At 49.9% G+C, this 27,427-nt stretch overlaps 1 protein-coding gene across 3 annotated transcripts in view; it reads left to right on the top strand.

The window, feature by feature from the left end:
• Nucleotides 1-21,486, top strand: part of SLC43A3 (solute carrier family 43 member 3) — a 31,296-nt gene extending 9,810 nt beyond the window's left edge. The window contains exons 1-12 of one of the 3 annotated variants that reach the window (XM_036880490.2): nt 1,478-1,637; nt 3,457-3,586; nt 9,001-9,047; nt 11,260-11,336; nt 11,566-11,658; nt 13,267-13,406; nt 14,482-14,561; nt 15,496-15,669; nt 15,902-16,021; nt 19,208-19,394; nt 20,050-20,173; nt 21,241-21,486. In XM_036880490.2, coding sequence (XP_036736385.2) covers nt 3,510-3,586; nt 9,001-9,047; nt 11,260-11,336; nt 11,566-11,658; nt 13,267-13,406; nt 14,482-14,561; nt 15,496-15,669; nt 15,902-16,021; nt 19,208-19,394; nt 20,050-20,173; nt 21,241-21,342 — 1,221 coding nt within the window. In that variant the 5' untranslated portion in view covers nt 1,478-1,637; nt 3,457-3,509 and the 3' untranslated portion in view covers nt 21,343-21,486. Of the gene's footprint in view, nt 1-1,477; nt 1,638-2,580; nt 3,084-3,456; nt 3,587-9,000; nt 9,048-11,259; nt 11,337-11,565; nt 11,659-13,266; nt 13,407-14,481; nt 14,562-15,495; nt 15,670-15,901; nt 16,022-19,207; nt 19,395-20,049; nt 20,174-21,240 lie in introns of those variants that run through there. The other 2 variants (XM_036880489.2, XM_057507064.1) reach the window with 2 other exon arrangements.
• The last annotated feature ends 5,941 nt before the right edge of the window (nt 21,487-27,427 follow it).

The following is a 27,427-nucleotide window of genomic DNA, read 5'->3' on the forward strand; positions in this document are numbered from 1 at the left end:
ATTTTATGGTAATCAGCCAATAACCTACCCTATCTTAAGGCAGGGCAAGCAGTTCTAAATGATATGTCCCCACTGCTTGAGGGTAACCATTATCTCAGAGAAGAACAGGATCAAGAAATTCCTTGTGTTAAGTTTCTCTTACAGAATTACCTAGAAGACAGACTATGGGTGGTGACAATGTCTCTCACTGAACATAGACATCATGAGACCACATGTCAGGCCTATGCCCTCCCCTCCCCTTCACCCCATTCTTGAAAGCCTTAAAAGACAGAGTCCTAAGCCCTTAAGCGTGCCTTCTCTCTGAGGTTGCCCACACTCCCATCTGAGTGTGTACTATCTTACATCAAATACATTTTCCTTACATAAACCAGTCACACTTGTCTCTGAACTCTTTTCCATGATAAAGACAAGAACTCTCCAACTTCCACCTCCAGTGGTGAATGTCTGTCATTTTGCTGTTTCATTCAGCTTTCTAAGCTTAAGCACAGGTCTCCTCTCTTTGCGTCCTACTTCAGACATAGGGAGGGCTGAGATCTCTGTTTTGGGCTTGTAGGTTCCCAACGCCTGGCTGACCTGGACAGAACTGCAGTGTGAGTTGCACTCTTTAGTAGCCTGCTTGAAAATCTCCTTTATTTGCTTTTGGGAAGTTCTCAGAACATAATCTCACTTCGCCCAGTGCGCCGCGGCTCCCCCAAATCCTGGGAAGGTGTTCCCATGCTATGCAGATCTAAGCGGACACCGGACGGCAGGTGACCCCGGCTTCAGAAGTTGGCCAGGAATCTGCCCTGTGTCAAGCAGTTCGATGAGCTTCCCTTTTCTCCCTCTGTTCTTCCTTGCTCTCTGCTGCCTGCACGGCTGCTGCCATTCACTGCTACTCTCATTTTAATGAATTCCTTCCTTACCTACACTTGTTGGACCTGTTCGATAATTTTTTGTTGAGCAGAGTCAAGAACCCTCCCCTGTCCAGGCTGAGATTTCACCTAGAGTGCAGGGAGAGACCTCCCAGACGCAGCTGCCCCACAGGGCAACTGGCACCTGAACAGAGACCATTAAAAAGAATCGTCAGTATGGACTTTACGGAGATAGAGTACTTCATGAAGGCATACCGGGCATACCGGGTCTAGGTTCATTTGCGAGCACCCATAAATTAGCGGAGCAAAGTGTCAACTGAACAGCCCAGCCTGTTGGTGCCTGCCAATAATTCTTTTTTCTCCTTTTCCTCCATCCAAGTTGTGTAATTGCTCCCACTTCCTCTTCCTCATGTAAACCCCTTGCCTCCCTGTGCAGGTGGGACACTTTTTTTTGGGTTGCTGCCAGTACCTGTGCTCCCCAAATTGCAAGTAAAACCCCCAAATAAAGGCCTTTGTTTCTTTCAGTTTGGCTCGCTGCTTCTCAGCAGACAGCGCTTTCAGAATCTGGGCACGTGGCAGGGAGTTGTCAAAGGGGTCCTTGGGGGTGAAAGGGCAGGGCACCTCCCCAGGGAGTGGTCTCTGGAAAGCTGGCCAGTCCTGGCCCTTGGCTTCCTGCTTCTATGCATGGCGTCTGCTGGCAGCCCGGGGAGCCTACGACCAGAAAAGAGGGTGGAGCTGGTGGGCAAATGAGGAAAAATGTGTTCTGCGCCCACCCAAGTGGTTAAGGTAAACACATGGCACGGGGGGCAGTGTGGCCCCATGTTTGCAGGTGCCTCTTTCCTCGGTGTGCTGAGTTTGTCATCTTGGTGGGTCTGCCTCGGCACGCGACAGTATGGAAGCAGACCTGGTTAGGGGACAGGGAGGCGAGGATGCTGGGAGCCTGAACCAGAATCTCTAGAGACAAAATCAGACTCCGGGGCAGAGGCACAGAAGGAGAGGAGAGCCCAGGGGGCTGCGGAAAAGGGCGCGGGAGACGGTGAGTGAGGGAGAAATAGGAAGTGAGGCAGAGTGAGAGGGGCTGGGCCTCCCTGGATGCTGCATTTATCTCGGCCCTTCCGGCCAGCTGGGGACGTGGTTAGGAGGGGAGGCTAGAGGCGCGAATCCCAGCAGCTCAGGGCGCCGAGCCTGCCGGTAGGACGCGGGGCAGGGCTGTGGGGCAGGGGCAATGGGGCAGGGACAAGGGGCCCTGGTGGCAGAGGGACAGCAGGCAGAGTGGCAGGGGAAGATGGGTCATGGGGACAGAGGGTGGCAGATGGCAGTAGAGCAGGGGGCTGCCGTCCGGGCCGGGTGGGTGGGTGGTGAGGTGGGCTGACTCCTGGGGTACCTCCCGGGGTGGTGCTAGAGGGGAGTCAGGCGTGCAGGGTTGGCTTCTGGGCGCTTTCCTGGAAGATGGTGAGGGGCGGAGGGGCAGCAGAGGGCAGGTTCTGGGAGGCCTAGCCAGGGTCAGGGAGGATCATGGGGAGTCGGATACTTCTGGCAAATGACTGGCCACTTTGTGACTGACTTCATCTTGGGGCAGTTTACAAAATCCCCTGGTGCTTTCACTTCACTGTCAGAAAACTGAAGACAGGGTAAAAGTAACTCTGCTGGGTTGTTGTGAGGATGCATATGAAGTCCCCCCACTCCTGTGCCTGGTTCATAGCGGCTGCTACTATTTTAGTGCCCTGTGCCTGTTCCCCACCTGCTGCCCTGGGATGGAGAGGCTTTTTGCAGCTGTTTCTAACAGCCGGCCTCTTCCTCTACCTACAACGAATGCTTTGTCCACCTCTGCCTTTCCCACAAGCAGCCTCTGCCTTATTCTACAGGATCCAGAGCATTGCCCACTGACGGTTTTTGCCTAAGCCTGAAACACCCAGAACCAGAGAGCAACCAGAACAGAAGGGCCTGCCAGAGGAACATTCCAGGTTCTTAAGCGCCAGGTCTTGCTGGCCCTGTGGTCAGCCCAGGAGGCCCCTAGTGGGATTCGAGGACTGGCTCCTTATCGGACCATGTCGGGTCAGGGCCTGCCCCTTCGCGTGGCCACGCTGTTGACAGGGCTGCTGGAATGCCTTGGCTTCGCGGGCGTCCTCTTCGGCTGGGCGTCGCTGGTGTTTGTCTTCAAAACTGAGCATTACTTTGAAGAGTTATGTGACCTGAATGTGGGGCCATTGGGCAATGCCACCGGACAGGCAGGTACGGAGTGATGACTTCCTTTGGGAAGCTGAGTCTGGTTCCCAGGCAGCAGGAAGTGGTAGGCAGGATTCTACCCTCTGCCCTCCCTGCCAGCCTTCCTATGGTGAGAGGAGAGACTGTCAGCCCGGCCCCAACCCAGCCTTGTCTAGCAGGCGCCTGGGGAAGGAAGTATGAGCTCCTGGGGGATGATAAGGAGCAGTCATATTTCACCTCACCTAAGGGAGAGCTTTCCATCACGGGGCAGGCTGTCCAGGATGGCAGAGGCTGCCCTAGTGGGGAGCCAGGCTGGGTACCCACCTGGCAGGAAGCCTGGGATGGATGGGAAGTGGGCCCATCCAGCTTGGGCCCTGAAATCTCCCTTTCTTTCCTCCAGACTGTAAAGCTCAGGACGAGAGGTTCTCACTCATCTTTACCCTGGCGTCCTTCATGAACAACTTCATGACCTTTCCCACCGGCTACGTCTTTGACCGTTTCAAGACCACTGTGGCCCGCCTCGTAGCCATGTAAGTCCCCAGGGCCCAGCCTGGGCTGAGGTAGCAGGAGGAATTCTGGCAGCAGCCTCACATGGTGTGGTGGGGTGGGGCGGGGGAACTCAGGTTAGGTGACTGAGCAGTCCTGCCAGCCCCGGCCCCAGCCCCGGCCCCAGCCCCAGCAGTTGTTAGGAGCAGCCCAGGATGTGGACTCTTTGTAGGTCTTCTTTCCTCACCCTAACTTCCCTTTCCTCAACTCCTTCCTCTGCTCCATGTTAACGTGTGTTCCATACGACGTGCTGAGTTAAGCAGAATCCAGGCCTAGGTCCTGGGAGGACTGGATCAGGGTTACTAATTTAGCAAAACTTAAAATTGTCCCTTTGCCTTCACCCTGGGGATTCATGTCCATGTAGCAGACATGACACCAGGTCACTCAGGATTAATTGTCATTCTCCTCACCCATCACTAATCAAAGCCTTAGTTAGGAAGGTCACCCGGGTATTTCCAGTGGTGGGATTTCAGGTCCCTTCTGAGCAGAGGGGAGATGGTGAGGTTTCCCATGCACATGAGTCACAGAGGATAAGGGCCATGAATTTGCTTGCACAACTGCCACTGCAGCTGGCCAGGTTCAGCGATAAGCTGTCCTGCCAGGGGCTGATAGGGCCCAGAGCAGGTGTCTCCTGGAAGATATGTGTGAGATTAGTTGTCAGATACAGGGACTGCTGGGCTAGGAAATAGCCGAAGAGTAAAGCAAGTCCCTGCTCTTAAACCTTTGGTTGTAAGCCTTTATCTCAGCCCTTGGCTCCTATCTCTTCCTCTTCCTGCTCCTTCCTCGGGCCCCTCCCTCTTCTCCAGGCTTAGTATGATAAGAAAAACTTCCTTCCTGTGTTTCTTCTTCACTGTTATGCAGAACACCTCATTCCCACACTACTGGTCACCAAATGTAGTGGGGGTTCCCACACCAAGCAATTCTGTGACACCAGGTGATTGTCCAACAATCTAATGCAATCTTGACACTACCTCCTAGAGATATGGTCACATCCCACAGGTTAAGGGCTCAGCCCCACCAGGCTGGCCCCAACCCCTACTTCAGATGCCAACTGCAAGTGGTAGGGCATCAGGTTACCCACAAATTCTGTCAGACTTGGCTACAAACTGGAGGTTCCCATGGCCTCCCCCCACTTTGGTTCAATTAACATGCTAGAACAGCTTGCAGAACTCGTGGAAACACTTGAGTGATTACTAGTTTATGGAAGGCTGTGAGAAAGGGTACAGATGAGCAGCCAGATGAAGAGACCCACAGGGTGAGGTCTGGGAGGGTCTCGAGCCCAGGAGGAGCTTCTGTCCCAGGGGAGGTGGGGTGTGTCTACCTCCTGGCCCATGGATGTGATCACCCACCTGGAAGCTCTCCGAAAGCCCTGCTTTTGGGATTTCACACAGGTTTCCTCACACAGGCATGAGCAGCAATCAGGTGATTCCAGCTCTTCTCCCTTCTCTGGAGAAGTCGGGGGATGGCAGGGCTGAAAATTCCAAGCTTCTTGGTGTGTCTGGTGACCAAGTCCCATCCAGTAAGCACCCAGGAGCCCACCAGGAGTTGCCTCATTAGTACGAAAGACACTCTTAGAGCTTTTATCATTTAGGAATTTATAAGAGTTTAGGAGCCTGTGTTAAGGACAGAGGACAAGGACCAAATACATGTTTCTTATTATAAACCACGATATCACAGTCCACTCCCCGGTCTTCAAACACAGATCTCTTAGAGCAAATGAATCACGAAGGTCAAAAGATACTGGTCCTTAACTGAAACATGTTCAGTAATTGATAACCATCCAGTCCATCATCATATCATATGAAAATGTCTCCCAGGGCCACGTAGGATTGCAGGCTTCCATTCAACTGTCAGGTTTCCAAAGCAGGGGTGACCTCAGCAATATATGGCTTCACCCTGGAAGGCATCTGGTATAATCGAGCTAAGAGACAATATCATCCCCTGCACTGAGCCTCTCTAGAGGTATTAAAGTAATATTGAATTTCCCTCATTACATAACCCGCTTATTCATTCCCTTGCCTTAGCCACTGTCTTTCCTTCTCTCATTTATACCCAAACTCTTCTGCCTTTAAAGGCACGTGAACATTAGGTTTGGCCACTGGGCTGGTCTAGGTGGTCGGCAGTGACGCTAGTCTAGTGAGTGCCTCCACCTCAGTCTACTCCCTAAAGAATTGTCCCTACCAGCACTCGGGCTTCAATTCCACACCTTGTGGCCTCAGGCAGTCTTACTGGTACCAGTATGTCCAACTAATGTGGCTTGAAGGCAGGTTTACATGCCTTCTGTTTTACTAGGTAAGGGAAGCGATCCCCAGTCAGATAGAGTCTGTCCCCATAGCAATCAGGTAAAGAGAGGCAAGCATTTCACAGAAAGTCTGTGCAAACATACCAATTCTCCTATAAATTTTCCCCATAATTCCCTCCCTCAACCCTGAGGTTCCTAACTGTAGCTGCCTCAGGACATCATCAGCAGGTTTTGGTTTTACGATAGTAGGTAGGGAAAGTGTGCCTGGTATGACACAATATCTATTCTCATAAAACCTTCAGGTAAAAGAGGCACAAGTTTGAACATTCCAACTTTTGATAATCTTACCGGCTCTTACATTTTGGTTCTTTCAATCTAATCTAGTTTGTGTTAGGGCTTCACCAGTGGGTTTTAGCACCACAGTGCGTGGGTCCCCTCTATCAAGGAGTCCTGGAAACCTCTTCTCCACCCCCTGACCATTCTACCCACTTTTGTGCACAAGGTGAGGGGTACCAGAGAGGGGTAGAGTCAGGGGACCTTGGTCCCTTGGTCAATCTTTAACTTGATCAGTCTGCCTACCCATTGCCCCAATTGATGGCGGGTCAGGTTTCTTGTTGTAATCTCTGCCTTCAGGCTTTCAAATTTTTTCCAAGCTGGGATGCATGGACTGGACTTGCTTGGGGGCCCTTTAATGCTGGGGGACCAGCAGGGGGCCCATTTGGCCCACCCAACCTTTGGTAGTGCTGTATTAATACCTTTGTTTTAATCCCATCAGTGTCTGTTTTATTTACTCCATTATCCTTATAACCACCTAAAGATTTCCACGCTGCTGGGACGGGTCCCGTGACTGTCCTCTTTCTTTTTCTTCTTTGTTGCACTCCTATCAATGTTTGCTTTACTCGCCTTATTCCTTAATAACCATTTAAAAGTTATTACCCTGTGAAGAGAATCTCTTGATTCTCTGCCTTTCCCCATTCTCTTGTTGATTAACCTAATATATTTATTAGCATCTGTAAGACCCACGAGGGGAATCTGAACAGCAAATTTAAGAAGGTTTACCAAACTGTTTTTCAGTTTTGCAGCAGTAAGATTAAACTTGTTGTACAGGTGAAAGGGGCCCTTTAACCACAGCATTCACCACGACCCGGGTAACAGGCGTACTGAGCCAGTGAACATCCTGGCCATCACAAAGCCATCCCCACATGGCTTGCATCCAATGTGCATCAGCTGCTCCATCTGGGTTGTTCCATTTATAGGGGCACATGGACCTCATGGCTTTTATCCAGTCCACCAAGCTGGCTGTTCCCTCAGGCATAGCCTTCTGTGTGTCTGGGTCACGTACAGCCATCCATGATTGTTCCATAGTGGCTGTGGGTCCTGACCCACACACGCTCTTCCACTAAGCAGTGTTCAGAACCAGACACAGAAGCCAAAGCACTTAACTGTCATCGTCCTTTCCAATAAAGGTTCTTCAGGAAGCACAGCAACTCCTCAAGCTGTATCCCCCCAGGTGGGGCTCAGTAGTGTCCCGGTTTTGCCCGTCTCTGACATGAACCACCTTCTTGGTGACCAGAGGGCTTAGAAGCACTTTCTGCTATCCTTGTGTAATTTTTGCCCTGGGGTGTGGTTTTGAGGTTAGTGGCCAAAGCTCAGAGTGACCAAAATCAGAACCTGGTCTCCCATCAAGGTCTGACCTCACACTCCTAATTTCATTTTAGAGAAATTTTAATTTTAATTTCATTTCAAATAAATTTCATTTATTATAGATAACAATAACAAGAGATTGTGTATTTCACCTTTTTCTTATCAGTTTGCATTTCCATGTTTCCAGTGAGCCGCTCTCCAGGGGCTGGGTCGGCCTCAAAATCCCACTGATAGCATTTACTTTAGTGCCTGATTTCAGCACAGCTGCTGCTGCACACCAGGGGTGACCACGTGGCCATCCAGGGGTCAGCGGGTCCTCATCTCCCTCTACACCTCTCCTGTGTTTCACATAGAACACTTCACTTCTGATATTTCTGATCACCAAAATGTGTGTGTGTGTGTGTGTGTGTGTGTGTGTTTCCACCCCACACTGGGTGGGTCTCCTACATTAAACTCTATTCTGACACTGTCAACCAAGAGAGAGTGACAGATCCTACAGATTAAAGGCTTAGTCCCGTGAGGTTGACCCCCACTTCAGGAGCCAGTTGTAAGTGGTAGGTCCCAGATTACCCACAAATTCTGTCCAATGTGGCCACAAATCAGAGGTTCCAATGACCTCCTCCCCTTTGGATTGGAATATTTGCTAGAACAGCTCACAGGACTCAGGGAAACATGTCTACCAGTTTATGAAAGGCTATGATAAAGGGTACAGATGAAAATCCAGATGAAGAGATGCATAGGGAGAGGCTTGGGAGGGTCCTGAGCACGGAGCTCCTGTCCCTGGGGAGTTGGGGGCTCGCCCCCTCTTGGTGCATGGATGTGGTCACCCATCTGGAAATTCTCCAAAGTTCCTAGTACTGGGATTTTAGGCATAATCGATCATTAACCAGTTCCAGACCTTCTACCCTCTCCGGAGAAGTCGGGGGAGGGCAGGGCCAAAAATTCCAAGCTTCTGATCATGGCTTGCTCCTTTTGGTGGCTGAACCCCATCCAGGAACCATCAAGGGACCCCCAGAGTCACCTCATTAGAACAAACTATGCCTTTAGAGCTGTTATCACTTGGGAATGTACAGGCATTTCAGGAACCCTATGTCAGGGACTGAGAACAAGAATCAAATACATATTTCTTAATGTGAGTCAGAACACCACACAAGGGCCCTGCTTTTATTACTGCAGGCCTTACAAGACCCCCAAACTGCCAAGAGCTCCTCATAACCTTGGGATCAGGGCCCTGAAGTCATAGCAACCTGAACTTTAAATGGGGTCTACATCAGTCCAATCATTTCCTTTTATAGGCAAGGCTGTTGAGGCCAGAGAAGGGCAGTGCCTTGCCTAAGGTCACTCAGCGAGGAGGAATTAGAACTCAAGGCTTTGATCTGTAGACCGGGCATTAACCTCTTTCTCCAAGGGACTGGCCTCCTGGGACTCCCAGATGGGAGGGCTGTGGCCCTACCCACTCTTCCCCTCTGGGTTGCTCTTCCTGAGGACATCCTCTCTGGTTCTGTATTTCAGAGTTCTCTACACCAGTGCCACGCTCACCATTGCCTTCACCTCTGCAGGTGAGTGCTGTTAGGTGGGAGCAGCACAGGCCCAGGGGTTCCTGGTGGATGTGGGGGTGCAGAAGGCCATGGGCAGGAGGCACTGATCCCCATAGTTTTCCAAACATCCACAGGCCTTGGGCTTCAAAGAATCCTTGAGGGCATTGTTGCTGGTCTGTGAGAACAGTTCAGTTGACTGAGAAGTGCAAACACTAAGGGCAATGGAGGCGTTGCTTCCAAGAACAGAAGTCATTTACAAAATTACACCCTTCCTTTTGTACATGTTATCATGTCCTCTCTCTTTTTAAACAAAATAATGTGAAAGACAGTTGGCTTTTGAGGATATCCTTCCTTAGTAGGGTGGAGTTTGACAACCCTACTGTGCTTAAATTTTCTTGTCAATTTTTACTGGTCTATAAATATACACAATTCCCAAAGTTTGGAAATCCCAGTCTGGTTCATTTCCTCTTTTCCCCACTGTGTAGAAGAGAAAACTGGCAGGAGAGAGGGCCCTTGCAAAGACTTGCCAAAGCTGCGGAGTGAGTTGGTGGGAAGTGGGCTTGGGGGCCCCGGGGCTGGCGGGTCCTTCCCTGTGCTGGCCCAGAGATTCCGGCCACTACTCCTCCCTGGGGTCAGATCACATGGCTCGATTTTTGGGTGAGGAAGTAGAAGTACATAACTTGTGTGTGTGTCATACCTGTGCTGAAGCCTGACATGTCATGGGGTCATCTCCATCTGTGCTCAGCAAACACCAGCTGAGTGTCTTTGCCCAAACAGATCTCATGAGATAGCTGGGCACCTCAAGCCAGTTGTTTAAAACTACTCCCCTCATCAAACTGGCTTCCTCTTATCTAAAAGCCTGTAAGTGGCTTTCAAGTGGCTGAATGTGTGTGGCTGGGTATGTTTGGCTCACATTTGTGGATCATTTGAGGCACTATTTTCCCTTCTATAAAGTAGGGCTTTTTGTTTTGGGGAAAAGCTTTGACACCACACTGACCCTATTGTGAAAGAAATGTCATCCACCTTCAGTGCATTAGCAGAGATGTGCCTTTTATAAAGGCAGAAATCAAATGGTAGATGGTATAGATTCTCTAAAATTAGCAGCTTGCAGTGCCTCTCAAGGTATAGAAAATAGTTACTTCAGAGGATATTAGGAAGCACGTACATGGTACGTTAACAAACATTGAATCACCTGGTGGAAAAGTTATTCCCTTTTCTTCTTTCAGTCCTCTGATTGCATGAACAAAAATCTTGATGTGGGGCTGGTGTGATTTTCAGACTTTGAATATTGTGAGGACCACAGCATTCAGTTACAATTCAGTAACATGGTTTTCCTTTCATTGTATTTATTTTTATAGTTACTGTCTATTCACAACAAGCAATACAAGTGGCTTTTCAGCTTACAGTAGTGTTACAAATTTTCCTTTAAAAATAATAGCTTTCCTTTGGGTAAAAGTGAGTCAACCTACAGAAAACATTTTAGCAAATATAGGACAGGTATGGGTTATGGCTAAAATCATGAAGGAGGACAGAGTCTGTGGTTTGGGAAAGACTGAGTGATTAGGGGCTCCTCACACGTGCCGCTTCAGTTGTTCTGCTGTTACCCACCACTTCTCAGACCTATCGTAATGATTTTTTGGACGGTGGTCTTTTCAAGGGCAGGAAGTATCCTTAACTCGTCCCGCATGTCCAATGCCAAGCACCGTGCCTGGCTCAAGGTTTTGTGAACCAAGGAAAGATGATCCATGGCCATTTTCTCACTCAGTTTCCCAGTGCCCTAGGAGGTAGGAAGAGCAGGGACTGTCATTCCTGTTTAGCAGATGACATGACTGAGTCAGATCCAGAATTCAGCTCCAAGTTATGTGGTGAATTAGAGGCTGGACCCAGGCTTCTCTCTCCCACAAGGATGAATAGGGGGGACTCTTTGGGGTTTAGTGAAGGTAGAAAGCAGACGTTCACTTTGGATCCTGCCTCCATGTGGAGACCACCAGGTCTGCCACAGACTGAGGGCTGTCTTTGGTGGGCTCAGGAGACCTATGCAGGGTCCCTCCGTGTTGACATTTGGGGAGTCTTGACCAGTACCCCCAAGACCCTTGAAGGGTGCTAGAAGGCTGGCTAGAATTGCAGCCCTGCCCCCAGGATTGTCGGGGTTTTGGAGCAGGCGGAAGCTGGAGTTTGGGGCTCCATGTTTGGGGTGCACTATGACACCCGCCCACCCGTGTCTGTGCTCCAGACTCAGCCATGCTGCTCTTCCTGGCCATGCCCATGCTCACCGTCGGAGGAATCCTGTTTCTGATCACCAACCTGCAGGTGTGATCCTACCCTAGTCCCAGGCACCTGGCAGGTGTTGGGGTGGCTGGGAGGAGGGAGAAGCACTTTCCTACATTGGGTGCCTCAAGTGGGGCTGGCCCAAGCCAGGGTGGTAGCTTCTGGAGTGGAGGGTGGGTCTGGGTGTAATGAGGGCCTGGCACGTATGGGTGCCCAGGGGACAGTTATTTCATGAACACAGAAGTGATCTGGCTGGTCATATGTTTTCCAGATTGGGAACCTGTTTGGCCAGCACCGCTCGACCATCATCACCCTCTACAATGGAGCATTTGACTCTTCTTCGGCTGTCTTCCTGATCATTAAGGTAAAAAACACAATAGCCAACAATGATTGAACGCTTATATATGCCAGACACTCTTCTTGTGAACTGTGCATGATTTCTCTCCACCAGCTCTCCTGCAGTAGTAATTGTGACACTTGAACTTGAACCCAGGCCTGTCTGGTTCTACAGCCTGAGCATGGAATTATTAAGCTCCTTCTTTATACTTACCCAGGATTTTTGAGTAGAGGCTGGGAAGGCATGGCTACAATGTGTTTGGGTCAGTGTTGGGCAGAGATTGGGAGCATTTTAGAGTGGGATGTCTGTGCCTGTGGGCTTTTTGTTTGGACAAGGAGGTGGGAGATGACTAGTGGGGGCAGTGGGAACAGATACAGACACAGGCCTCTCTACCTTTCCGAAAGGCTGATGTTGGGGATTCGAGGGATGGCTATTGCCAGTGCTATTAGTGGCCCACCAAACAACCATTCCACCTTGTTCGTTATGAATAAATTCATCTGGGCAGTGATGTACCCTCCCCAGGGGATGAATCCTGATTGATCTAAACCAATGGTGGCAACCCCTTTCCCCCTTATTACTGATGGGTAGAGGTGGTCCTATTATCCAGACTTTGTTAATGAGATGAAGGGGGTTGTACACTGGAAGATTTTACAGGAAGTTTGTCTTCCCTGGTGGAATATGGGAGTAGCAAAAAGAAAGCCTCCCTCCTTGGTCCCCCTTTCCACCCTTCTTTGAACATTGTGGTGGTAGGATGTGATAGCTGGAGTTGTGGCAGCTGTGCTGAGATTATGAGGTAAGAAGCTGGAGCACAAAAGCTAGCACACTAAGGATGACTGAGGAAAAGGAATGAGAGTGTGGGTCCTTGATCCCCCAAGCTCCAAGCTTGGGACTTCTCTCTAGGCTTTGTGTTAGGTCAGAGGCAGCTGGCACAGCCTGTGGGCCATAGCAGAGGAGAAGACTGTCACCCAGGTATGAGACCAGCTTAGTCCCTTGGCTTGGAGGGTCACCCAGAGACTGAGCCCTGGGGCACTTACTCAAGCCTTTCTACCCCTAGTACAAGAGCCACTTTTCAGGTTCTGCCTCCTTCTAGTGGATGTGCTTCCCGCTCTCTCCTCCCTCTTTCGAGTTGGAAGGAGGGAGAATGTCAGAGCAGGAGCTGCTGCTCTTAGTTTGACCTGACCTTGCTGCTGCTTACTCCGATCTTGAGAGATTCATTGTGCCTCTCTAGGTCTCACACTCTGTGAAACAAGGAGGTTGGGCTTGATGAACAGCTTTTAGACTGGTTATTGAGGATCCCTGAGGTGGCTGTCCTGGCAGCCACCATTCTATTTTCTGTTTCAGTGAATTTGGCCACTCTAGGGAACTTATATAAGTGGCATTATGCAGTATCTGTCTTTTGGGGACTGGCTTATCTCACTTACCATAATGTCCTCAAGGTTCGTCCATGTTGTAGCATGTGTCGGAATTCCCTTCCTTTTTAAGGGTGAATAATAGTCCATTGTATGTATCAGCCACATGGTGTTTCTCCCATCATCTGTGGGTGGGCAGTTGGGTTGCTTCTACCTTTCAGATGTTGTGAATATTGCTGCTATGAATATGGGTGTTACCCTGACATTCCCCCTCCCTTTTCTGCAGCTCCTTTATGAACAAGGCATCAGCCTCAGGGCCTCCTTCAGCTTCCTCTCTGTCTGCAGTGCCTGGCATGTTGGGCGTACTTTCCTCCTGATGCCCCGGGGACACATCCCCTATCCACTGCCTGCCAAGTACAGCTATGGGTAAGGACCATGAGCTGGTGATTACGGGCCGGGGCCCTTACCTGATCTGGGGCAGGAAGTTGAGGGTGGGACAGACATGGTTGTGGATGGGCAGAGGAGACCTGTCCCAGGGCAGGAGGACGAGACCAGCAGTGTACCAGTCAGCTATTTCTGCACAGCAAACTACCCCTGACTGCAGTGGCATTTGTTATCTTGTTGAGTCTTTGGATGGCTGCCTAGTTCTACTGATCAAAGACAGATTTGGATGAACTTGAGAGTGCTCACCCATGTCTCTAATCATCTGGTGGGCTAGCTGGGGGCTGACTGGTCTAGGATGGCCTCACTCACACAGGGTTTGTCTGGCAGTCATTTGTGGTGACAAGGATGACTGGGTCACATGACTCTCATCTTCCATCAGGCTAGCTCGGGCTTGTGTGTGTGTGCTGGTTCCGAGAGAGAGTGCAGAAATGTGCAAGATTTCTTGAGGGGTAGGGCTGGAGTTGGCACGTCTCTTGTGCTGCATTCTCTTGTCTGCAGCAGCTCACAAGGCCAGCCTGGATTCAGAGCAGCAGAGTCCCAATACCAAGGGTGGAGAACAGAGGAGGTGAAGAAATGTGACCGTTTTTGGCAGTCAGCACTGCAGGCAGTAGCGAGACAGCTTTCCTCTGCTATTGACTTACTGTTTGCCAGACTTCATGTTCTCTCTGATTCCATCTCATGGTAATCCTCTCAGAGAGGTGTCCTTCTCTCCATTTTCCAAATGAGAAAAACAAGGTGCAGATGAATTAAGTTGAGCCATGTTTCTGCGGCTAGGAGAACACACCTAGAGCTGGGATGTGAACCCAGGCATGTCCCTTCTCTTCCCATGCTTCCCAAACTTCGCTGCATATTGGAATCACTAGGAGATCTCTAAAACACGTGGAAGCCTGGCTCCTATGCCCAGACACTCCAATTCAGCTGATCTGGGCACCAGGATTATTAAAGATGATCCTATGTGCAGTGACATGTGGCATCCCCTGCACTGTTTCCTCCAGCCTGAATCTCAGGCTCAGCTTACGGCCCTTGGGGTGGGTGGATGGGGCTTCTGTTTCCATAGCCTGTGCTCTGGAAATGGCACCAGACAGGAAAGCAGGGAAGTAACTGAGGCGGGAGCACTGGAGCTACAGTCGAAGGAAGGTAAGCCCTGCTGGCTGGGGCCTCCCTTCCCCCTGGAACCTGGCCTTTCTCTGCATTACCTGGTTCCTCACCTTGTTTGTGTGGCGGTTCCGAGAGCGAGTGCAGCATCGGGGAGAGGGAGGCAGGGAAAAGCCTGGAGGGGCTTCTCAAACCCCTCATGTTATAGAGGCCCCAGAGAGAGGCAAGACTTGGGTCTCTTTCCTCCTTTCTGTCCCTCTTTGCTCTCTCATCTCATCCTGCTCCCAGCCTCTAAAGTCAGCCTTCCATCAATCCCCCCTCTGAGTCCCAAATCTGCCTCGTTTGTCTGCATTTCTGCAGGTGTCTGGGGCCTGCCCTTCCTCACTGTCCCCTCTCCATGGCCCCTCTGTCTCTTTTGGGTCTTTGGTTACAAACATCACAAGCCACTGCTGGCTAACACAGAAACGAGAATAGGTCTCTGGGCAGCTCACAGGGTCAAGGGGAGAATGAACTTGCCAGTCTCCAGGCAGAGTAGAACCGAGACACCCCAGAGATTGCAGTCTAAGGACTCAGCCAGTCTCTTCTTCAGGAAGAGCAATCAAGTTGGTCAACCCAGGTGAGGAGAGAACCCTTAATTCACAGTCCCATCTGGATGGTGAAGAATCAGGCAGGGCAGGATTTCCAGAAGATGCTCAAGATCCTGGTCCTGAAGGAAAATGAGGGCATGTGGAGCAACCGAAACAATACCTGACTATTTGGGAGGATCCTTCAAAGCTGTAGGGCCAGGAAGACAAAGGCACGGAGGTGGGGGTGCGCCAGCTGTAGACAGCTAGGAGAGCAGGCCACATGAGTTCTGGGAGGCGAGAACAGTGGGTGGCCGTGCTCCTTAGACTGTCCCAGTAAGGCCTCTACATTCTCGTCCATCCCTTCCTCTACTTCCCTTGTAATTCATCCCAGATCCTCCTGTTCCCATCAGAGACCCTGGGACCAGAGCAGGAGCAGAAAGCCCGCTCTTTCTGGAGCTACGCTTTCTCTCGGCGCTTTGCCTGGCACCTGGTGTGGCTGTCTGTGATACAGCTGTGGCACTTTCTCTTCATCGGCACCCTTAACTCCCGGCTGACCAACTTGGCCAGGGGGGATATGGTGCTAGGTAGGTGGTGGGGCCAGGAGGCAGCCAACCTGCGCAGCCCAGCTGGGGACTTGGAATCTCCAGGGGTGTGCGTGCTGAGCTCAGCAATGCTCAGAGGAAGGGCTCGGAAGGAAGGGCTGCGTGGGAGTGTGGGGAGGAGGGTTGCGTGGGGCATGGGCAGGGTGGGAGAGCCCTCTCCTTTAAGGCAGTTCTGGGAATGTCTCATCCCCCGACCACTCCTTGCCCACTGCAGTCAGCACCTACACAAATGCCTTTGCCATCACTCAGTTCTCCGGAGTTCTGTGTGCCCCCTGGAATGGCCTACTCATGGACCGCCTTAAACACAAGTATCAGAAGAAAGCGAGAAGGACTGGTAAGACCTGGGCTGCAGAGCATCAGGGAACCAGCAGTGGAGAGAACTTCATTTAGTTTCATGCCTATCTTCTCTTTTATTCTTAATCCTTTTCTAATTGCATTTTCCCATCTGTCCATCCATCCATCCATTCATCCATCCATCCGTCCATCCATCCAACCACTAGTTACTGAGAGCCAATTATATGCCAGCCACAGTTCCAGATTCAACCACGGGCGAGACAGATAGGTCTTGTTCTCAAACTGTTCTCAGCCTGAAGGATGGGTAAGAAGTGAGGAGAGGAGGGCATGGGCCTGAGAAAGTGGCCCAGGAGTCAGGATGCTGAAGGCGAGAGTGAAACGCTGGGGAGTCCCAGAAAATGAGCCAGGCTGCAAAGACACAGAGGATGGGGGGAAGGGGCTGGGAGAGAGTGTGGGGTGAAGGGGAAACCGGCACACCATGCTGGGGAGCTCGGGCAGGGTCCTTGGACATGAATGGAGGAACGTAGGGTGCTGAGATATTTTAAGCTGTGGCAGTTGGGGGTGGGGATGGACAAAAGTAGAGTAACATTTCTCCTACCTCCCAGTATCCCTTCTCCCCTCTCCCGGAGTCTTTTAAAACAAATCTCAGGCATCATATCATTGCATCGGTAAATACTTCAGTTTGTATCCCTAATAAATAAGTCCCCTTCTCCTTAAACATCAACATAATATCATCATCACATCTTAAAAATCAACAATTTATTAATATCATCTAATATGCATCCTGCTCAAATTTCCCTAATTGTCTCAAATATGTGTTTACAGTTGGTTTTCCAAATTAGCATCCACCAGAGACCACACACAGTGTATTTGGTTGAGGTGCCTTTTGTATCTTTTTAAATCTATGTGTCTTTACCCCCATATTTCTTATTGTCATTTATTTATCTTGTCATTTATTTGTTGAAGAAACTGGGTCATTCATCTTGTCAAATCTCCCACATCTTGGATTTGGGATCGTTTTGGTGTCATTTAAAAGTGTTTCTTTGATTGGGTCTTTCCTGTAAACAGGCAGAAGGGAGGCTCAGTTTAATATTTTTTGGCAAGAATAATTCAGAGGTGGAGCCGTGGGCTTCCTGTGGGCTCCTATCAGCAGGACCCTGGTATCAGTTGTCCCCATTCTTAGGATGTTAAGATTGATCAGTGGGTTCAGACATTGTCAGTCTGATCCACCCATTTGGAGGTTTCCCATCAGCTGCATGACTAATGATTTCAGCAGCAGTTGGTGATCACTGCCTGGACCCATTATTTTATTAGGGCTGCAAAAGGGTGATTTTCTATTTCTGTCTTTCCTTATGCTTTTTATAGCTAGAGTCCCTCGAAAGAGAAAAGCTGTCCCCCATTAACAACTTCGTACCCTGAAATAAATGTTGGTTTTTCCCCTGTTTGCCAGCCTCAGAATTTGATGGGTTTCAACCCATTTTCCATCATGATTCTTCTTTGTGTTCAAATTGTCCCATCTTTGGCCTTTGGGAATGTTACCAATCCAGTATCTGTGTCCTTTAGATACAATCCCATTAGTTTAGAGTGTGTCTACTTTCTAGCACAATGAGACGTCCAGGTCCTATTCACTAGGAATGTTTGCTGCCCCAGATCTGAAAGCAGCCATTTCTCCCAGTAGCCCTGGGTCCCTTTAAATGGGAAATGGTATATAAGACTGCAATCTGGATGCTATTTAGGCCTCAGATAGAGGTAAGATATACATAATTTGTCAGAAGAAAAATGACATCATGGATATTCAATACTGACATTTTAATTCAAATTTAACTTCCTTTATTTTACATTTGTGTCTTTTTCCCTCTGAAAACCATGGTTCCTAACAATACTATGTACACATACTATATGTATACATATATACATACACTACACACTATATATACATGCAATGTACTATATACATATACATATATGCAGTATTTATAAATATGTTTTATGCATAATTACTGGTTTAGCAATATCAATACTATTAACAACAGAACAGTAGTTAAATGCTGTTGCCTCTTCCTCCCTCCCTCCCTTCTTCTCTCGCCCTTAGCATATCTTTCCCAAGAGATGTACAAACAACTGTGCTCTAAGAGTCACCAACTTGACATGAAGTTATGTTCATTGATTTTATTTTGTTTCTGATTTTTTGGGATTGCTTTGTTTCCTTCCTTTTATTCATTTTTATTGATACACAGTCTTGTATTAGTTTCAAGCATACAACGCAGTGGTTCAGCAGTTACCCATATCAATAACTCCTCATCCCCACTAGTACAGTTACTACCTGTCAACATAGATGTTACAGAATCACCGGCTGTATTCTCCATGCTGTGCACTATCCCCGTGACCAACCTACATCTCTTTATCCCTCTCACCTAATATTTTTACTTATTTTTAATTACTTTTACTATTATTTTTATCTTTTAAGCATTTATACATCAAAGCTTTACATTTTTCCAAAGCCCAAACTGTGAAACCATATATATTCCAGGAAGTGTAGTTTTTCTCTCTGTTTTCTGGACCCCATTCCTTCTTCCCTTTAGGTAATTATTTCTATTGTTAAAAAAAAATAATAGACATTACATACAATATATAATGTATTCATACTTTTATGAATGATTGTATTATGGTATGATACTGTTATGTTGTATATGTGTACACACAAGCGTATATATTTTTCATCTCTCCCCTCCTTAGATAGAGGTAGCATAGCGCCTGCTCTGTCCTGTGGTTTTCTGTGTGCCTCTCCCTCAGAAGGGCCCTCTCCTGTTCTGCCAGCCTTGGCCTGGTTGGTATGTGGCTGCCTCACTGGTGTTCATACAGCGTCCCCTGTTGGTGGCTGTTTGAATTGCTTCCAGTCTTTGCTGTCACCGCAGTGCTACCCAGAGTATCAGGCGATGGGTTGGGGGGCTGGAGCAGATGGCCCCTTAGAGGCTATTGTCATAGCTGCGAGTTGGTGGTGGCCCACAGTGAGATGAGTGGGCAGGGACGGAGAGGAGTGGGTCCATTTGATTGATGATATTGGGGTGCATTACCAATATTTATTGATGGATTGGACACTGGTGTGTGGGAGAAAGAGGATTCCAGAGTGATCCTCAGGTTTCTGCCTGGACTCTTGGGCAGATGGCGGCTCCTCCCTTTCCCCGTGTGCTCGCCTCCAGGCAGCCTCTCCTCCCCTTCGACCCAGGGTCCTCGGTCTCGGCAGCGGTCCTGTGCTCCATGGTGCCCTCGCTGGCCCTGACATCTCTGCTGTGCTTGGGCTTCTCTGTCTGTGCCTCCATCCCCGTCCTCTCCCTCCAGTACGTCACCTTCATCCTGCAGGTGATCAGCCGCTCCTTCCTGTACGGGGGCAATGCTGCCTTCCTCACCTTCGCGTAAGTGGGCTTGGGGCACGTTCTGTAGTGGGGGACACACTGGGGCAGAGGGAAGCGTGCTGGAGGAGAGAGATTGGGAGGTGAGGGTGGACCTGGAGGTAGTCAGGTGAGGAAGACATGGCCTGGGAGCTGGTGGAAGGGTGGTGCCTGGAGGGGGAGGCTGGTGGGCAGGATAGAGTGTTCATGGTCTAGAGTTCAGTGCCCTTCCCTGCCTCTCTAGCTGCCTGGAAAACTCCTATTCACCCTCCAAGACCCACTTCTGTTCCAGCTGTCCAGGGAAGAGTTAGAAAGTGTCTTCCCTTCTTTTTGCCCTTGGCACTCTATTCAGGGCCAGCTGATGTGCATCGTCTGATAGCACAAGCAACAGCTGGCACATGTGGTCTGTTATGTGTCTGTCTTTTCCTTGATTCCAACCTGGGGCACGGCCTGTGTCTGGGTCCCTGCTGTTTTCCCAGGCCTGCACAATGCTCTCTCTGCGTTCTGTGGTTCAAAAGCCTGAGCGAAGGGGAAGGGGAAGGGGCTGGTGGGTGTGGGTCAGTGAAGGCAGGCCTAGGACAGCGTTGTCAGGACCAAGTGCCTAACAAAGATCCCCCAAGGCCAGGGCCCTACTTGGAGAATGAGTCCCTGCTCACTGGAAATGTCTGTCTCTCCCCAGTTTCCCTTCGAAGCACTTCGGGAAGTTGTTTGGACTAGTGATGGCCTTGTCAGCCATGGTGTCTCTGCTCCAGTTTCCCCTCTTCATCCTCATCAAAGGCCCCCTCCAGAATAACCGGTTCTATGTGAGTACTGTGCGGAGGGGCGTGGCCCTGGCCTTAGACCTGCAAGGACGCCCACGTCAGGGCCATACTGCGGGGCCCCAGCAGGGGGCGTCCCAAATCCAGCTGAGGTGGTGTCTGCAGGAACATTTCTGGACTTGGGTCCATCCTTGGTCTGACTTTCAGACTGGGGTCAATGGAATCCCCTGCCTTGCGGTGGGGTACCTGAAACCACCAGGTTAACATGGCATGGCTTCCCAGAAAGTTCATGTTACAAGCAATTTGGAGAGAAACTATTTTTTATTTTATGTGTGGAAACAAATAGACATATTCTGGAGGAGAATGCAAAATACTCACATTTCAGATGAAAACCTAAGACGTCAGAGATCTTTCCTGTTTTGGTGCGTGCGGGCCCACCCTGGCCTTGGCCTTGGGGAAGCAACACGCAGTGGTTCCCACAGCTGGTTCGAGGGTCAGGGGCTCTGTACTCTCACCTTACACTTCCACAGGAGGGATCTCCCGGGCCCAGCCTGGGTGGTGGGCATGACTCTCCAGCTTTCTGCAGGTGGAAGAAACAGGTTCACAGATGTGGGTTATGTGACACATATCCAGAAGCCCCCAGCTGAACAAGCAGCCTTTCGACTTTGGGTTCAGTGTTTTGACCACTGCACAGCTGTGAGCCTCATTTAGAAAAGATCAGTCAAGGGTAGAACAGGCCTTGAAATCAGTCACTACAGGAAAAAAGAAGGACTGAACTTCAAAATTAAGGAGGATTACTTGTGTTATCAGCTGGCTGTAACGTAATATTCAGAAGATGGGTTCTAGCCGGTGCCTCCACCACCTTCCCGTGTGACTGTGACCAGGTCATGGACTGCGCTCCAGGCCTGTTTGTGTCTGCATCCATGAGATGGGCATAAACTCTTCCCCTGCCCACTGCACAGGGCAGAAGGAGGAAGACTAAGTCCTTCCTCCAGGGGCCACAGTGTCTGAGCACACAGCCCGAGATGACCGAGACAGCACTCTGCCTCCTGTGCTGCTGCTGGTGGTGCGCCAGCCCCGCACTTCACCTCGCCCCTCCCTCCCCCTTCCAGGTGAACTTGTCGCTGGTGCTGGGCACTCTTCTGACGCTCGTCCACCCCTTCCTGGTGTACCGGGACTGCCAGAGGAAGGAAGGCCCTGTTGTGACCACCTAGTTCAGAAGCCCTTGCTTTTTCAGCCCAGAGGAGGCTTTCTGCTAATCTTTCTCAGCCTTTGAGGATCCCATGTCCAAAAAAGACTTTGCCCACCCAGGCTACGCGTACTATGTATCCATTGCTTTTTCTTAAAAGAAAACGGACATATTTTTTTTTATTTTTTTTTATTGAAGGGTAGTTGACAACAGCATTGCATTACATTAGTTTCAGGTGTACAACACAGCGACTCAACATTTATACACATGATATTTCTAGGTACCAGGTATCACCATACCAAGTTGTTACAATATTTTGACTATATTCCTTATGCTATACATTACATCCCGGTTACTTATTTATTTTACAATTGGAAGTGTGTTTATATATATATATATATATATATATATATATATATATATAGTGAGGGCATCTCTCATATTTATTGATCAAATAGTTGTTAACCACAACAAATCTCTGTATAGGGGGGTCAATACTCATTGCACAGTCATTAATCCACCCCAAGCCCAATTTTTGTCAGTCTCCAATCTTCTGATGCATAACGAACAAATTCTTACATGGAGTACAAATTCTTACGTAGTGAATAAGTTACATGGTGAACAGTGCAAGGGCAGTCATCACAGAAGCTTTCGGTGAAAACGGACATATTTAACTGTCAGCTGACACTCTGATCAGCAAGAAAAGAATCCCAGTGGCCAAGCTGATGTATGTCATACAGGCCCGAAGTGCATGTAAGTTCTCCTTAGTTTCAGAGCAGGAAGCACTTGGCGGACTTGGCCTGACCGGCGTGATGTGATGGGGGAGGAGGTGTGTCACCTACATCTTTAGGCCTTTTGGTCCTGAAGCTGGGGACCCTGCACTGCAAGTAAATTTCTAGGTGAGGAGTGAGGTCTTCACGGTCTCAGCTATACTTCCCGGCCTTCAGTGGTGGCCCCCAGTGCTCCCTCCAGGCACGGCCTTGGCTACAGAAGGGCGGTGAGCCTCGGGAGCGAGGGGCAGGCAGGGCCCCCGGGCTGAGTCCCAGCTCTGCTGATGATGCTGGATGACCTGGAGCAGACCCTTCTCCAGTCTGTGCATCAGTTTTCCCATCCTTAAGCAGAGGGCTTGGGAGTTTGAGGTTCATTCTGGAGCTAATGTTCCAGAAGGTTTTCAGAACAGTGAGAGAGAGAGTCAGGCCCCGCAAAGGGCCTCGGGAACCAGCTGACCTGCTTGACCTAAGGATTTCTGAGGAAGCCTGTTGGGGATTTTTCCTCCTCAAGAAGGTGGGTGATTATTTACATTAAGCATTATACAAACATTTTCTCTGGGGAATAATCTTATAGAAAAATAAAGCCTCTGGTCCTAAAGCAATGACTGCTCCGCCTCTCTAGGCTTTGGGGCAGGTGTGCGTGCCTGTGTTCCTGAGGCTGGCTCACCTGGGGGAATGGACGCTGGGGTGGGGTGGGCAAATTCGGCTGCAGTCCTGTGTGGCTGCTGGACCCAGAGTGGGGCCAGGAGCCCTCAGATGGGATCCTCCTGAATGGACTTGGGACGTGGGCTTGAGACCCTCCAGGAATTCCTTCCTTTGCCTCCTCTCCTCCACCCCCCAGCACACACCTCGACATACCACACCCCCAGCAGGAAGCACTAGACGGTATGAGAAGTCTCTGGTGAGTCTTGCTTCTGCCTCTCCGCAGTGGGCAGGCCCGGTGATCACTCAAAATCACAATTTCCTCACTTGTAAAGTACAGCTAATCATTTTTATCCCCAAGGGCAATTGTGAGAATTTAAATTATTGCTACTGCCTAGCACATGGGAGAGCACATAAGTGTTCTTTTATCTACTCATGACCAGAAAGGAGATGGGTGGCAAGGAGGGAGAAGGTGAGGGACCTGGAAGGAGAGAGATGTAGATGGGCCAGATGGCAGAACCTGGAACTCACCAGGTGTCTCCTTCCACTTAGCCAGGAGAGGGTCTGGGAGAGGACCGTGTGGCGGAGGTGGCTGGCTGGCTGATTGATTGATTGATTCACTCACTCATTCAACAAATGTTTATCAGCCCCTAAAGGCATCAGGCACTGTCCTTGGTGCTGGGATATGAAGATGCGCAAGAGTCTGAAGCCAGGTCCCCTGTGAACTGCCAAATGGTAATTTCCAGGGGTCTGGCAACCTGGGTTGGCAGATAGATGCCAGAGTGCTAGTAGATGGCTTTCACCCTACCTCCCTGCTGCCCCAGGACAACGCCCAGACTCCAGCCTGGGATTCAAGGCTCTCGGCACTGGGGCTCCCACCCTTCCCCGCCCTCTTCACATCCCTCCATTAGGAGGACAGAATTCATCTCCACGGGCCGAGTTCCTGTTCTCTGAACACGTCAGCTCCTCTGAGCAGGCCTGCCTCATCTCTGCCAGGGCACTGTGCCTGGCCCACTGGCGCCCTGCTCAAAGTGCCATCTCTGAAAATCTTTCCTGGGGCTCTCCAACAGCTCTGAGTTCCCAGCACTTGGTCACACCCTTCCTGGTGGCCAGTGCCTGCCCTTCCCAGGATCACATCTCAAGCTCCCGGAGGTGGCATCTGGGTCCTACCTGGCTCATTGATTAATGCCTGCTTGTCACCCACATGGTGCCATGAGGGCTTGTGGAAGGAATGATCACTGAGTGGATTCTTTCTTGTTCGGGCCTCAGAGCCAGCTGCAAAGAGAGCAGAGCATGTGGGGTCAGTGAGGGCAGCCTGGTGCTGCGGGAAGAACCAGACCGGAGTGGGGCCAGGCCGACCCCTTTCTCATCCTGCTCTGTCAGTAGTGTGACCTTGGATGAACCATTTCAGCTCTACATCTCAGTTCCTTTATCAGTAGGGTGGGAGAAATAGGCCTGCCACCCTGGACTGTTATCAGGATTAGAAAGCAGCTCAAGTGCCGGCACAGGGTCGGTACTCAACAGCTCATAGCTATCATCACAGTTGATAACAAGAAATTCGAAAAGGATGCCTGACGTCCATCAGCTGGTGAGTTGGATAAAGAAAAGGTGGTATATTCATAAGATTGATTATTATTAGGCAATAAAAAGGAAGGAAGTAGTGCTACATGCTGTGACATGGGAACCTTGCAATGAAAGAAGTGGACACAAGAGACCGCGTGTGGGATGAGGGCGTTCATAAAGCCGATGTCCCAACGGGGCAAATCACACAGTAGGCCATTGCTGAGGGGAGGAGGGAGTGACCATCAAATGGGAACGGGTTTCTTCCTTAGGGTGATGGAATTTTTCTAAGTTTGATAGGGACGATGGCTGTACAACTCTGAATACACTAGAAGGCATTGAACTTCTCACTTTAAATAAATGGTAGGTGAACTGTATCTCAATTAAGCTGTTATTAAAAAAAACATAATTAAAAAAAAACACTTCCTTAGGAAGTACAGAAACACTTCTATCCAGAGAGAGAGTCAGAGATGATTTCTGGGTATGATTAAGCAAGAGAAATAGCCCATGTGCACAGCCTCATATTTCTGCTCCTGGAGTCCCCTTCCTGCAAATTATTCCTCAGATGGGACCAGCTGCTCTTTTAAATGAAGACACAGCAACCCAGGGGTTTCATGAGTTTTGATCTCACTCAGCAACAGGCTCCCAGTGCAACCCTTTACTCTGGCTACCAGCCTCAGCAGAGAGAAACTGGGGGCAGATCTGTCTCACCAACAAGCAGACTGCTGCGTGGGGCCTCCCTGGGGCAGAGACGGTTCCATCACAAGGAGAAACACCTGCCATTTAAGGGACAGCCGCCGGCATGAATTAGGAACTGGTGTGACAGGCTCCTTTCCTCAGCCCTTTCATCATAACAGGTGAGGAAAGCTGGGCTCTGAGTGCAAGTTATGTCCGTGAGCATTCAAACCAGCACAGGTGGAGCTGGCATTTAACCCAGCCCTGCCTGACCCCTAAGGACATGTTCACTTTAGAGGTTATCTTTTCTTAGCATTCATTCTATATAAGAAACATGTGGTGGCTGTAAAACATCAACAAGTAAAGTGCATGGAAAAGAAATGCCTTTGTTAATTGCACCACTAGAAATGTCTCTGGTGAACATGTTGGTATGATTCCTCCCTGGCATGTGACTGTGTGTCTGATAATTGAAGTGATGTCATAAGTCACGTCATCAAATAGTTGTCAAAAATGTCATTGTAAATGGCTTCTTATAATTCCATCTTATGGCTATGTCACCCCTTATTTGTCCCCACCCACCCTGTCCTGAGGTTCCCCCTTATGCACATCTTGGGATCTTGGGGCTCCCCACTTCTGTTCTCCTGTGCTGCTGGGACAGGGGCCCCTGGTGGCAGTGAACCGTGAGAGCAGCCTAGGTCAGCAGAGAGAGAGCAGTAGTGGAAATAGAACTCTAGGGGCCCTGCTTTTGCCAAAAGAGCCTCCTTGGGAGTTTCCAAGGAAGGACAGGTATCCATCAATCATTGTGACTCTGGTGCTTACTCTGTTGTCTGCCTGCCTCCCAGGGACTGGACCTTTTACTGAAAATTTGAAGCTTGGAGCAATGACTCCTGTGGTTATTCCTGGGGCTCCTTTTCCTGCCAGCCCCCCAGGAGATAGATGATTCCTAAATGGGATGGGTGAGGGAGGTGCAGAGAGAGTCTGTCCTTTAACATTCTTTGGGAGGGTGTGGGGAAAATGGAAGTTCCTCTGGCCAAGATCCTCACCTGACCCTAAACTACTTGATGATGTAACTGGCCTGCTGCTAGGCTACTGCTCCCACACCCTTTGGCAATGAGCTATTATTGACTGAGTCACTATATAAAGTGTCTGCCCAGTGCTCTGGGCAGAGGTGGAAATGGAGATGGTTTACAGACCTGCAGACTGCTGGGTGATAGATGTGATCCTAGTGCTCAACCTACCACCATGAGAATAGACAGGTATAAATGCTTTTACCCTAAGAGCATCCTGTTGTCATATCTCAGTCTCCCTGAGTCCTTAGTGAACCTGCCTGGGGCTGAAACTCTCAGGCAAGACAGAGGACACTTCTATCTGGACTTCACGTCTTGGGCTCTGGTCTTTGGTCCCATGGTGGGATGTCTGGCCACTCCTTGGTACAGCGCAGCCCATGTCACAGCCTGTGGATGCCACAGGGCTGACTCACCAGTGGGGCTGATAAGCCCAAAACCCCGGCTTGTGGTCACACTAGCCCCTACTTTAGACCACACCTCTGCTCGTAGACCCCCAGTGTTTTATTTTCAGTGTTGCCTCCCAGGCCTCGGGGTGGATTTGAGTGGTAGGTGCATGGAAAAGGCTCCCGGCTTTGCAGGCGCTGATCAGCTATGTGACCTTAAGCCCTAAATCATGAGGACCCTGTTTCCGTCCCTGTAGTGGAGATAATAAGTACCAAAGGGCTTGTTGGGAGGACTAAACACCTGTGAAAGGCCACTTGGCTCTGCAGTTGGACTGCTCAAGACTAGCGTCCAGCTGTTCCCCACATGAGCTCTGGGACTTAGGTTCACGATGCCTCAGTTTCTTCATCTGAACTGCATAATGGGGCCATAAGAATGATGTGAGTTAATGAATGTAAACCACCTGGCGTGGAGCAGGTGCACCGTGAGGGGGCTGCAGTGTCATCAGTAACATCTGTGGGGATGGTTGCCTGGGGGAGGGCAGGGCAGGTGGTGGTGACATCTCACTCCTGGTGGAGTCTCAATGTCACTGCCTTGGCTCAGAATGGAAACTACCCTGCAAGCGTTTGCCCAAGCTTGTTTCTGCTGAAGGGAGCGACACAGATTCTCTTGTACTGTTTAGAACATGACAACTTCAAAGGCAAAAGAATGACCATCTAGTTACCTGAAATCTTAAGCCAAAGTCAGTGGAAAGTATCAACCTTCATATTCAGTTTTTGTGCTATTTGTCAGTCAGTCCAGCAGTCAGTGCAGAGGATCCATGATCGCAGAAATGTCAGTCACTAGGGGTGGGGCTGTGTATTCCTTCCTTTCCCAGCTGGGGGCTCGAGGCCTGAGATGGCTGGGGCCCGGGAGGGGCAGGGTCAGCCAGCTCTGTGTCTCATCTTCTCGAGTTCCCGGGCTGGGTGTCCTGAACTGTCTTAACCCCATCTTAACTGCTCCATGCCTTTGTTTC

The sequence above is a fragment of the Manis pentadactyla genome, chromosome 9 (genome assembly GCF_030020395.1).
Source record: "Manis pentadactyla isolate mManPen7 chromosome 9, mManPen7.hap1, whole genome shotgun sequence".
In the NCBI taxonomy this organism is placed as follows: domain Eukaryota; kingdom Metazoa; phylum Chordata; class Mammalia; order Pholidota; family Manidae; genus Manis; species Manis pentadactyla.